Source organism: Acomys russatus, chromosome 25, assembly GCF_903995435.1.
Source record: "Acomys russatus chromosome 25, mAcoRus1.1, whole genome shotgun sequence".
NCBI lineage: Eukaryota > Metazoa > Chordata > Mammalia > Rodentia > Muridae > Acomys > Acomys russatus.
Genome location: NC_067161.1, coordinates 28800062 through 28813964, shown reverse-complemented (window position 1 = coordinate 28813964; position 13903 = coordinate 28800062). Strand labels below are relative to the sequence as shown.

The window sequence follows — 13903 nt, the reverse complement described above, 5'->3', positions numbered from 1 at the left end:
AGATTCACTGGGTTTTATCTATGAGGACTTTCTAGAAAGGATTAACTGTAGAATAAAATGTGAGCCATACTCTCTTGAAGGCTAGGGCCTCAGTCTGGAAAAAAAAGAGGGGAAAAGGCCACCTGAATGCTGACATCCCACTGCCTCTGCCACCTGAACTTCCCAGGTGTGAGCAAGCTCCTCCATCATGCCTTCTCCACTGTGAGGAACCATATCCGTAGACCATGACACAACCATATCCAGTCTGTGGCCTATGAGCTACATGTGCTACAGGGATACTGACAAATGTGCCCAAACATATGTGTAGACCGCATCATGTATGACAACATTATGTCATAGTATTAGAACTCTGGATAGCCCTGTATTGTCAAACCTTTGGTCACAGTAAAGAAAAAATAATTAATGCACTCTTCAAAACCAAATTTAGTGCATGTTTAACAAAAGCTACACTTTAGTCTAAAATTTAATTCATTCTACAGTTATACAAAAACATAATGAGGAAGTCTCAGGGGCAAAATTAGTAATTTATGCATAACAAAACTTTGAACATTCTTATGTAATTTGCATAACAAGTTGTAGATCTCATTATGTATATATTTTAATGTGTTTGAAATGATAGGGAATCTTAAAAAGCAAGAAATATGGCAGTGCTGTGGAAATACTCAGTGGGCAAAGTGCTTGTTAGTGCAAGCACGGAGACCTGAATTTGGATCTGCAGTCCCTATGTGAAAGCTAAACTAGGTTGCATGCATCTGTAAGCTCAGCATTGGGAGGTGGAGACAGCCTGATTCCAGGGGCTTGCTAGCTAGCCAGTCTAGCCCCAGCAGCGTGCTCCAAGTTCAGTGAGAGACCCTGCTCAAAATAAATAAATAAATAAATAAATAAATAAATAAGGTGGGGAGAGATTGAGGAAGACAATGTCAACTCTAGTTTCTACATGAGTATACATGAGTAAGCACACCTGAGCACACATGTGCCCACAGAGGCAAACCCACAAGAACATCTTTAGGCTGAGAGAGGTTTGAAGTGGCCTACACTTAATGTTTCTACCCACTGATGGTGCCAATGCAGTGAGGCTGCTGCAAGAAATATGGACTAGAGCATGTGACAGAATCTATAGGAGTCAGTCAAAATTGTTAACTTTTAAATTTATGTTAATCGTCAAGCTGTTCCTCAAATAGCTATGTGTAATGTTAGGCCAAAGTATTATTTTTTGATTCTTTTTATAATGGTCTTTTGCTGCTATCATGAGATTGAATATTTTTGCAGTTCCTACATATATTAATAAAGTTCATTTTTCTAGACATATCATTATACTAGGATAAATCTAAATTTAGAGTAATAATTACAAAGAAGGAGTTTCTAGGCAATAAACATGCAAGAGGATTCCAGAAAGTTGCACATGAGTGTGAAATACTCTAATATTCTTAACAGGATCATAGACATATACCAAGTGCGAAGCACTTACCTTTTTTAAAGCACAGGGTACTGCCCCCTGCTACGTTTAATTGAAAAGCTAATATCCAGGGCAACTGTCCCTGGTACGCTGCAGGTCAAATGATTTTTCAATCTCTTAGGGAGCATAAAAAAACAGACAACCACTATTTTTATAGCTTGAAAAGCTCAGCTGATGTTGACAGGTGGTACGGATGAAGGCTGAGAGCTCAAGCAAGAGATGAATGCCCCAACTGGGCTGGGGATCGATGTTAACACTCAGTATAGAAATATGTCTTCCAGTGATCTCTCATCGTGTTCCATTTGCATAACTTTTCAAAAATGGTAATGCAGAACTTTATTTACAGAAAAGAAAAACACTTTGGCTCGATACGAGGCAAACACTACCATCTAACTCCATGTTCCACAATCTGCACTGCATTTCAGGGAGAGGTCCTCAGTTGCTCTAGTTCCAAACTCCAGTCAGAAGGCCATTAATAGTTTATAAGAGACAAGAGCTAACATTTCCTGTTTTGAGGGATGTTGTTAAAGATGTTTCCCTTTTTGAAAAAAGAGGCTATCAGTTTCGGGGAGCGGCGCACGGGGGTGCTAACAAGACAAATGGGAGAAAGAAAAGTAATGTAATTGTATTCTGATTAAAATATTTGTTGGTTTGTTTTTTATTTTTTTTTTCCAGAAACCTGGAAACCCCGGTGGAATTTTCCACCTGGCCTCACTCGGATGTAACAAGAGCTGTTTCTCATTTTTTAAAGTTTTGCTTGCAGGAACTGATTTAACATCATCCTGTCAGAAGCCCTCCTCAAGTGTGGCAAAAAGCACACTCTGAGTTCGAATCAGTTCGTGTGCTGCAGATGCCCTGGGTGTTATGTGCATAACATCTGTCTGCTTTTGTCTTTTCTCTGTAGGAGCTGAAGGCACAGTCTTCCCCAAATCCATAGAAACACCTAATGTCAGAGCAGACCCCTTCAAGGAACTCAGGTAAGCTTCCGGCTTCGATTTGCATAGTTCGGTGGCTGTTTCCTGTCTGTGGCTGACCAAACACTCATTTTGAATGAACTTGACATTTACTTTATAAAATATGTTAACCGATAGAGACTGGAGAATTGCTGAAGACAATAATTTTTTTAATCTTTTTTTCTGAGTACTTAAGGAACTGAAGGTCTGAGGTGAGAAGCTGTAAAGGTATAAATGTGATTGGTGATTGGATTTCTGGATTGACAATGTGTTTGCTGCCTTTTTTCTTGTTACTACAAATACATACAATTAGAAAATGAATCACAACTGGTGTTGACCAGCCACCTGAAAAGTATTACCTAAAAGAAGTTGGTGTCTAAACCCAATTCAAGTGTTTCTTCCATGTAACAGAATGTCCACTACTTGGATAGTATGGTGCTAGGGCTGAATTCTGTGGATATCCTTTGTATTGAAGCTGATCTTCAAATGTGGATATAAGTGTGTGGTTTTAGCAGGAGAGGCATCTGAAATGCTATGTAGTTGCCGCCAACTATGGAAAATAGAAAAGAACAATATTCAGACAAGATGGACATAGCGATATAGCCTAAAAACCACGCTAGGTGCTGACAGTCAAGAGAACCACATTACAAAAGGTATGTTGCTATAAAGACAACTGTACTTTCTAAGGTAGGATCTAAGATAGGATCAAAGCCAGGGAACGATGCCTTTCTTGGTAACTGTTTGGCCTGACATCAGTGGCAAATCACCAGAAGAGGGCAGGCAACACGGGTGAACTACCTCATAACAGACATCAACTGTAGCCGATGCGTCTGCATTGCATATGTGGCACTACTCCTTCACAATGTAGGCTGTGGGTCAGTGCTTTACTGAAATGGCCACAGCCACAGGGGAACCTGTGTTCCCTTAAGAGAAACACATTCTCAGCCATGAGAAATACATGACTTTATTCCCAAGCCCATAGAATTTCTTCAACATGTATACTCCCTAAGGATAGAGGGAAATAGATTAAGAGAAAAGAGGATAATTATTAGGGAAGGAGAACTTTTTCCAGAAAAACTCCCAAATAAGGGGGAGCTGTAGTTTACAACCCAACTGTCCTACCACTGTGTGTGTGTGTGTGTGTGTGAGTGTGTGTGTGTGTGTGTATGTGTATGTGTGTGTGCATATTTGCACATGTTTGATGAAGTCAGTAATACACCAGATATCTGCCCTCTCACAGTTACTACAGGGTAAGAAAAAATGTGGCAGATGCCTGATGTCACTGCATTTTAACTCCAAGCCAGCATCAGGAAGAGTTTTAAGAATAACCATTCAGGCACCCAAGCTTAGATAGCAGGGGAAGTCTGAGCTTACATGGGCCATTGACTATAGAGAATGCAAACAAAGAATGGGTACCCTGCGCTGAATGCCCATAAAGCTAGAGTCCAGTCACCTAGTGATGTACACCCTGAGGCTTGGAATACAAAGGCATTCATTGCCTTGAGATTCCTGTGTTATTGATGCTTAATGTGACATTTTTTCACATCTCAGACAGCAGTTGGCAGGTGGAGTCATGCATAACCCCTATGTCTTAGTGGATCCCTGGCTCCATTTTCTGAATTTCTATCAAAATTACTTTTATAATAATTCTTATTCTTTTGCAACATGAAAAGCCATAAAAAACAAAGATGATGGCAACATGTGACAGCATGGATGAACTCAAGGACATTGCACTGAATGAGATAAGCCAGACACACAAGACAAATAGCATGTGACTTCATTCATATGGTAAACCTAAAAGTAGTAGGTTGTATAATACAGAGTAGGGTAATGGTCATTATAAGTAAGAAGGAAAAGGTACAGGAGATCAGGAGAGTTTTGATACTGCGTACCAAATAAACCTCATACACATTACATTAAAGCGTGCTCTAATGTTATACGGCGCAGTATACAGGGCTGTAAGTCACAACCCATTACATGTTTTATAAGGAACAGAAAAGATGACCTCAAGGATTGCCAACATAAGAAGAGACACAAAGGCTAATTACCCTCATTTAATCATTATTATGTTACATTAAATTAGCATTACCTGCTCATAAGCACACATAATTAGAATAAAACCATACCAAAGGGCATATACATATGCCCTTTTTATTTGTATATGCCCTTGTGGTATGATTTTATTCTAATTAGATGTGTTTTATTCTAATTATATGTCTAATTATATGTGATATATCCATCCATATTGAAGATCTGGTCCAGGAAGAACACAGGACAGTGTTTGCTCATAGTGTCCTGAGATAAGCTTTCACTATCTACTGAAAGCCTAAGAGAAGCCCTGGAAATTTCAATTAGAATATGTACTCTCTAAAACTCCTGAGGAAAGGCAAGTATAGTGAAACAATATAAAGACTTCAAGTAAAAACTGCATATATTCATTGCCTATTCCAAAATAATGGGCAAAATTCACAGATACTCAAAGTAATGGGTTTTTTAAAATAGGAATTATCCTTATTTCCTTCTGTTGCCGTGATACAAAATACTCTGACCAAAAGCAACTTGGGGTAGAAAGGGTTACACTTTGATGGCACAGTCTTTCATTGAGGAAGTCAGGGCAGAAATGTAAAAAGGGAGTCATAGGAAAACCCATAGAAGCACGCTTTTTGCTGACTTGCCCTCTAGATCACGCACTTATGCTTAACTAGTTTCTATATACATCCAGGACCACCTGCTTGGGGAATGGTGCCACCACAGTGGACTGGAGCCTCCTACAACAGTTAATAACCAAGATAATCTATCACAGGCATGCCTACAGACCAGATTAATTTAGATAATTCCTCCACTGAGGCTTTTCCTCTCAGATTACTCTAGACTGTATCAAGATGACAATAAGGCTGACCAGCACAGACATCTTAGGAAATATTTCCATACGTTATTCTGACACTGTTGTTTTGTTTGTCGCTTTTGTCCAAATTATGGGAGCCTGAGTCCGGTTGAAAATACAAAATAAAAAAATATCATAAGTTAGCCTTTTCTCCTTTCTGGAATTTCTTTCTTATTGGTATTTTGTAGCATGACCAGCCTTTTGACATTGCAACATGACCATGTTATCTACAAAATTTACATCTCATAACAAAGCAATCAGATTACTCTGTGTACATGTATGTATATATGTATGTGGTATGAGATATAATATATATACATATATATATCACAATAAAGTCTTATAATAGTTTAAGTAAGTTTGTGATTTTTCTCTTGAGCCCCATCCCTAGCTTTCTTTAGTTGTGAGCTTCAGGGTAGATGGGGTAGATATACCTGTTAGACAAATTGAAAAGATGCCCAATTGTGGTTCACAGACTAACTTGGACCAGACTGTTGGTGCATGTTTTGCATTTTCCCTTTATTGAATAGCAGGATGTTTTCCTCTATGCTGCTAAGTGATGCTGACCTTGCCTATGGACCCAAAGGATGATGACCTTGAAGCCCATTGCCCTGGCCTCTGCTACCTTCATGCTGCTGTGTCTTTGGGCCCAAAGAAGCAGAGTACTCTACATGAGACTCTTAAATGTATGCCCCAAACTGTTTGGGGGCAGCATATTTGTCCACCCCTAGTACTAACCCAACAGAGCTAAAGTACCTTGTATTGTGGGTCAGAAAACCACTAAAGTCATTCCATAGCCTTGAGCCAAACAGGGAGCCCTGGCATCTACAGAGACTCAATTCACTTTTGGTCTCGATATCTATTCCTTCCATATTATTCTAACTTTTTCTTTTATAAAATAATTTTAAATTTTAAAAAGAGTTATAAAGTCTAGACAGATCATCCCCTATATCCACTATTCTCTAGTGTCAGCATCCTACAGTCCTATGATGTCATATATTGAGATTTGCCTTAAGAGATGCAGTCATCTGACAGATCTTAAAGGAGCTTTATAAACAGGAGCTCCTCAGGATGTAAATGAATGGAGCTTTAAAGTTCACATTACAGTTAAATTGAGATGGGGGGGGGGAGTCTTTTATGTAATATACATATTTTCTCAGTGATTTTTAGTAAGTAAAAGCAAGCAATGTCTGCAAACCACAGAAGACTTGGACCTGGACTGTCTTGTAAAAATAATCAAGTTAAATATCCGTGGCCTTCCCCTTACCCAGATAATCAAACATGAGAAAACCGCATCTGTCTCAGCATGCTTTTTCACTGGAGTGGCTCTCCTGTTCTTGCTCTTGGCTGCTGGGGAGTTTGCTTTCCTTGGGTTGGTGGTTTTTTTGCTAACTTGTTCACTAGAAGCAGACTTCAGACTTCTGGCATTTGTTCCTTAGATGCTCCCAGTAAGGGAGAAATAGCTTCCTCATTGCAGAGTTCTGATGTGTTGCTTTGCTCTTACATGACTATGGCCCATGCTTTGCAGTTTTTACTGAAAATGTTTGTATATGACCCTCAAGCTGAGCTCAAATTCACACCAGAGGGCTGCCTCTAACTACACAGAGAAAGGCTATGACAACAGCCTAGGTCAATGGCAGGTTCATGCATATCGACTTTACCCCACAGGCTCATTATGAAATAATGATACAGTGCTCCAGATTGGAACCTATGCTCAAAAATATGTTAAGCACTGAGCCTGCCCCTTGAAATAAGAAGAACTCACCTGGAATTATAATTGGGTTTTAATAAATTCACAACTCAGGGTGTGAATGTGTTCACTGTTCCCTTGTTCAGATTCTTCTGATCTCAAGCTGCTCATGATCTGAAACGGGAAATGGGCCCCTCGGCTTTGCATATGTATTTTCTATAAGAACAAAGGTTGCCTTTGACTGTCCATACTGCTCCGAGGGCTTGTTATGACTCTGAAGACTCCACATAGGATTCTAATTCTTAGAGGCTTATAAATGAGAATCTAAAATCGGAAGCACCAGGCATGAAATCGTGAAAAGTAGAGACAATGCTGGGCAGACTGTGATATCTAGAAAACTGTAAATTGCCCTCACATCTTGGAAGGAACCCTAAGTCCTAAGAACCAAAAAGCCAAAACACAAAAAAAAAACAAACAAAAAAACCACATATATATAATCACCTCTTACTTCATGTATACTTACAAGGAGGGTGTCCTTGAAGATCAGAGACCACTTACAAATATGGTAGGATGCTTCTTAAGGAGTCATGTACCAAACACTTGGAAGGCAGGTGTGCAGAAAATAATCACTAAAGTAGTTCTCAGCTAAGGAGGATGCAACAGAAATATAACCCCAAATACAGTGTGACATAATAATTGTTAGGATGGAGGAGTGAAACTGATAGAGACACAAAGTATAATTACATTACCTGGGAGCACTAGGTAAGGCTGCCCATGGCAAATGATTGGTATTTTGGTTGAAATACGTAGAAAAGAGTCAATGACTCAGGTCTAGGATTGAAAAGGAATGGGTGTCTCTAGCCACTTAGTTTAAGAAACAAAATGACCCAACTTATCTCTGTGGTTCTACACTACATTTATGAAAATGTGATTTTCCTTCTAGTGGCTATGTTGTTTAATAAATTGTGTGGAAGCAATTTCAAATATGGGTGCAAAAGACTTGAAAGACTTTATTAAGTTGCTATAGATAGCACATCCCACAGTTTGGAGGTAAAAATAATCTCCAGCATGTTGTACAACAACTGAGAAATAATATTACTTTGTTTAGGTTTTTTTTCCCCAAAATATTAGAGAGTTCTGTGACAAAAATTTCTGTGGACAGAAATCATTATATATATATATATATATATATATATATATATGTGTGTGTGTGTGTGTGTGTGTGTGTGTGTGTGTGTGTGTGTGTGTGTGTGTATGTATGTATGTATGCCTCAGCATTTCCTGGAACATTGTACTTGTTTTGTTTTTTAATTTAAAATAGAAAAGCTAAACTCCTTTAGGGATGTGTGAGATTTAAAATCTGTATATATCATCAGGACCCACAAATGCAATCAGGCCCATATAAGTTGAAAAAAAAATACATTATTTTATTTTCTACTGTCCATTCCTAAGTAAGTTTAGACTGGCTTCTAATGCTTTGTAAGCTTAAAGAACCAAGAGAATTGACATAGCTTCAGGGTTCAGTTAACTAAAGGTATTCAGAGTCACGATACAAAAATGTCAAATAATGACTTTTAAAAGTAGAAAGAAGGGAGAGATGGAGAGAGGCATATAATGAGCCTCTTGGTCGTGTGTTAGAACAATTCCACAGAATGTCATTGGCTATGAAACCTGTAAGTTTTATTTTTTGAATATTTCAAAAACATTTTCCATAATTCACCTCCTCCCTCCCTTTTCCTCCATCCCTCAGCATTCCACAAACTTAGACTGAGGTCTTTCTGTTTTGCGTATGTGATATTCAATACTATTTGGCCATGTAATAGGATTGAAATGATAAATTAAAGAAATATGCAAATAGTATGACTATTTAAGTTGTCTGTAAGGCTCAGAGACCGTTACAAAGTACTGGTGGGATACTAATTGAGGCATGCACTATTGCCTCAGACCACAGAGAAAGAAGGAAAGAATCGTTAATGTTGTCAATACTGGTCAATAACTTAGGCTTTGCAGGTGTCCTGAGGTTGTTCTGAAGTCGGTCCCAATGCCCATGTGCACAGTGAATACAGGCATAGATCTGAGGCTCTTAAACCCAGGTGCCTAGAAGACAGACAAATCTGAAAATACAAGCTCAAAAATTGCTATGTTTGGCAAGGAGAAACAGGCAGTTCTATATAATCGAAGCTGTTATCTCAGGCCGGGACTCACAATGTTTAGCATTGTTTTTCCACCGTAAAAGTTTTTAGCAAGTTATGGAAGGCCGTAATTATTTTTCACTTAAAGATGAAACAAGAAATGCAAACAACTATTGTATCTGAGGTGGCTATCAATATTACAGATAAATGGCTATTCCCCACCAACATCCATTGTTAAAACACAATTGGTAAAAGACAGTCTTATAAATTGGGCAATGCTGTGCTGCCACTTTTGTTTTCCCATTACTCTGGTCTTGTTGAGGAGACAGGAACAAAGAGAAAGCAATGCTTCAACGATTAAGGTAGTTTCAGTCTCACTTATCTATTTTTAACAGATGTAATAGAAACCAAGTCTGAAGGCGTATGTCTGTCATCTTGGGAGGCAGAGGCAGGAGCATCACAGCAATTTTGAGGCACACTTGCTCTACCTAGTGACTTAAGCTAGCCAAGGCTACATAGGAGACCCTGTCTCCAAAATAATATTTTTGAAAATGCCAAGGGATTGTTCTTTGACAGTACCACGCATGTATTCCATATCTATTTACTTTCTAGTTGTTATGTTCCAACTGGGAGCCAGGAAAGGATATAAGCCAGAGGACATCATGGAAAAGATGAGGTTATAACATAGGGAAGGTCTCACTTGGAAAGAAATTGGAAGCCTGTCTCTTCTTATGTCTAGCCAGCTGTGGGAGGAAGATAACAAATGTCACAAAAGCAAGAGTTAAGTAAGTCCTCTCAGCGATGGAGGAAATAGCTAATTAGATAGGTTTCAAGAAAAGTCAGCTGGCCCTGGGAGTGCACTCTTTTAATGCCAGCATTTGAGAGGCAGAGGCTGGAGGATCTCAGTGAGTTCAAAGGCAGTCTGGTATAATATAGAGTTCTAGGCAAGCTAGAGATATATAATAAAATCCTCTTTAAATAACAATAACAACAATAATTATATAATAAAGAAAAGCTAACTGCTATGTGTCATTGCACTCTCTGAGACTCTGGAAGGAAGCCATAATGCAAAGTTCTCCCAGATGGCCTCTGTGTCATGTGGCCAGGGAAGAAATTTTATGAATCTCTAGGGAAAAGGATAAGTTTTAGAAGGACCCACATGAGCCACCTCCTATATATATATATATATATATATATATATATATATATATTTTTTTTTTTTTTGGTACTGCTAATCAACTTAGAGTCCCATGTATACTAGGCAAACATTCTACCACTGAGCCACACACTAAGTCCTGTTTAGGAACACAAGTGGTAACTTATGACCAGGCTGGTCAGGATTCCAGGGTGATTCCTTTGGGTGAGGCTTCTTGGTAAGCTTTCTAATCACTATGGCCTGTTACTTGTTAGGAACAACTGTAAAGAGGAAAGGTTTTTTTTCTCATAGTTTGCATCCACTGTGGCAGAGAAGCCACGGTAGAGAAAAGAATGAGAGAAAGAAAAGACATAGAAGTCAGGGCAATCTATAGTCCTAAAAGGACATACCTCACAGTGACCTGCCTTCTCTACCTTGGTCCTGTCTCCTACTTTTCACTGCCTCTCAATAAAGCCAACATCACTCTATCAAATAATTAATCCAATTATTAGGTCAGAGTTCTCTAGATTCAAGAACTTTCCAGGAGTCCATCAACTCATTTCTAAGTCTCAAATACATGAGGCAATAGGGGATACACTTCATGATTAAATCATAGAATAGGCTGAGGTACCAACAGTGTGTCTTGATGCTGAAACATGCAACATGCCTAACTTTATGGCTGAGCAATACCAACCAGACCTGATGCACAATGGAACAAAATGAGCATGGAGACAGCTGGACAAAATCCAGCATGAGCTGCTACCCAGCCCTGAAGCCCATCAGAACTACATGTTCTGGAAGCTGGAATTTTTCTGTTCCATCTTACCTGGAAGTCACATAAGCCTTTTCTCCTCTATAACGTTCCAAAGAGGGAAAGGAAATGTGAAAAAACTGGTTAAGGAAAAGCTTCTGTTTTGGGGGCTCACAAAAAGATTATAAGGACAGGTGCCACTTCACTCCACCACCTGCCCCCAAAATCTATTAGGATAAAAGTTTGAAAGAAAAATTAGTCGGACAAGAACAATAATGAAAAGCCATTTGCTTTTGCCTGGATGAAATGCTTTGTCAGGTAGCCAGGCTTCCATGGAGAGTGATTTGTCAATCCCAATGTGTTTTAGCTGAAGTTGACAAGAACTAACGACTGTAAGTCTTTCTTTCTGCATCTTGTAGGAACTGTGGAAATAAACAAAGAAGGAACAAATCTGTTGGAACCCATCATTATGACCCTTGTCATAAGCAATATTCATGCTCTTGCAAATCGGAAGTGATGAGAGATGAGTTCAAATACAATACCCAAAGTGGTTTGGGTATTTTAGTCTCTCAAACTAAATCTTGACATGCACTTCTCAAGCAACTTTCAAAATCATTATTAGACATCCCTAGGGTATCTGTGATAGCTAGAGCCATCAATGACATGCTTGGAAAAATACCACTTTTACCTGTCACAATAGGCTCATATCCATCAAAAGGGACAATAAAATGACATCACCACCAGTGTCCCTGACAGGTGGTGTTAGCTAAAAATTAAAATAGTGCATTTTAGATTAACCTTTAATGTTAGGGATTAACATGTAAAAAATCACTCCAAGAAAAGCCAACATAGGAGGATATAAAATTACACCTTTATCCTAGTTGACTAGGCAGGTTTACCATCTTAAAAGTAGGAGTTTGTAGCCTAGTCTTTGACAGCAGAAAAACTATGTGTTTCTGAGCTAGGGCTACCTCCTGTCTCCAAAGAAAACACAGCAACTTTGTTATTGTTTTTGTCTTGATTAAAATGTCAGCTGCTGTCATTTATTATGTAAAGTATGTAGAATATATTGTTCTGTTGTTCTTGGAAAAACACACAATTGCCTCTGATTCCTGTTTTTCCCTCCTCCATAGATGGCCCTGCTGGGTATATAGACAGAAAAATCTTGCTTAATTACAGCCTTCATGATCCTGGCTTGAAGCCAGGCTTGTTTGATTCCAGTTAAGACCTTTTCAAAACAAAGAGTAATGGGAGGTTATCCGAACAAGATGACAAGAGATTTTTATATGAATTCAGTTGAGCATCAAAAATGAATTAAAAATGAACCAGCAAGTCAATCATCTTTTCTTTCTCATGAGCTCTCCTAAATCTAGGATTGTCTGTGGTTTGCTAGAACACAGTATAATATAAGTGAGAGTAAGACAAGCAGATAGCTGAGACACCCGGATAAGCTTATCTCATTTCCTAGCCGTGGTTATGCATAATGTTAGACCAAATGTCACTCCATTATCTGCTCTTCGTTTATGGGTCTCACTGATGGAATGATAAAGATTCAAAATATACTTCTCAGGGGCTAGGGAGATAACTCAATGACTAGGAGCACTTGCTGCGTTTCCAGAGGTCCCAGAGTTCAGTTGAACACCCATAGTCAGTGGCTCACAACCTTGTATAGCTCTTGCTTTAAGTGACACGATGCTCTCTTCTGGCACCTATGGATGGCCCTACGCACATGTAACACACACACACACACACACACACACACAATCACCTCTTAAAAGTCTCTCACAACCTGAGCGTATCCTATTTGGTTATGTCCTACTTCTCTTCCCCACCTTCTGTCATCCTCTTATTTTTTTTTTCTCTTGTTGCCCACCTATACCTTCCATCCTTTCCCCCTGGTTCTTTGGTTGCCGCTTCCATATTAAAATTTTCAGAAGTCTTCATTCTAGAATGTTGCCCTTTTGTTATATCCTGCACGAATTACATAAAGGTACTTTTCCTTTGAACTATAGATTATTAAAATGACAGTTTCTCTCAAGTTATTTAAGGTCTGCAGGACCCATAGCTGGATATTATTCAGATCAGGAGTCTAAATTGGAAGTCGCTATCAAATCCATTCCCAAGGAGCACAGAGAATCCCGTGAAAGAGGGAGCAGAAAGATTTTAAGAGTCAGGAGATGGAGGACACCAGGAGAATATGACCCTCTGAATCAACTATGCAAGGCACATATGAGCTCAGTAGCTCACAGATACTAAAGCAGCAAGCACAGGGCTTATATGGGTCTACAACAAGTCCTCTGTGTACATATTATAGCTATTAGCTTAGTATTTTTATGGAATTCCCATGAGAATGAATGAGTGGGTCTCTGACTCTTTTGCCTGCTCCTGGGACTCTTTTCTTTCTATTGTTTTGTCATGTTCCACTTCAATATGAAAGCTTTTGCTTTGTCTTATTATCTTTTATTTTGTCATATTTGGTTGTTATCTCTTAGAAGCCTGTTGTTTTCTGATGAGAGAGATAAAGGGAGAGGATATGTAGGGAAGGGCAAGGGAGGGAAGGGGAGGAGAGGAGGAACTGGGATAAGTGGAGGGAAGGGAAACTATAATCAGGATATATTGTATAAAAAAAAAATCTATTTTCAGCCAGGCGTGGTGGTGCACGCCTTTAATCCCAGCACTCGGGAGGCAGAGGCAGGCGGATTGCTGTGAGTTCGAGGCCAGCCTGGTCTACAAAGGGAGTCCAGGACAGTCAAGACTACACAGAGAAACCCTGTCTCAAAAAAAAAAATCTATTTTCAATTCAAAATAAATGTAGGTTCAATTAGAGATCTATGAAATGGTTATTGATTTATGCATGACTTCAGTGTAAGATCTAACACATCACAATCTCTTTGGAGGGGCT

The 13903-nt window shown here is 39.0% G+C and overlaps 1 protein-coding gene across 2 annotated transcripts in view; it reads left to right on the top strand.

Annotated features, from left to right (window-relative positions):
• The window catches only part of Sgcd (sarcoglycan delta), a 365504-nt gene that overhangs the window by 278259 nt on the left and 73342 nt on the right, over positions 1 to 13903 (top strand). For both annotated transcript variants that reach the window (XM_051167942.1, XM_051167943.1), the window contains exon 6: positions 2361 to 2433. In XM_051167942.1, the coding sequence (XP_051023899.1) occupies positions 2361 to 2433 (73 nt within the window). The remainder of the gene's footprint in view (positions 1 to 2360; positions 2434 to 13903) is intronic.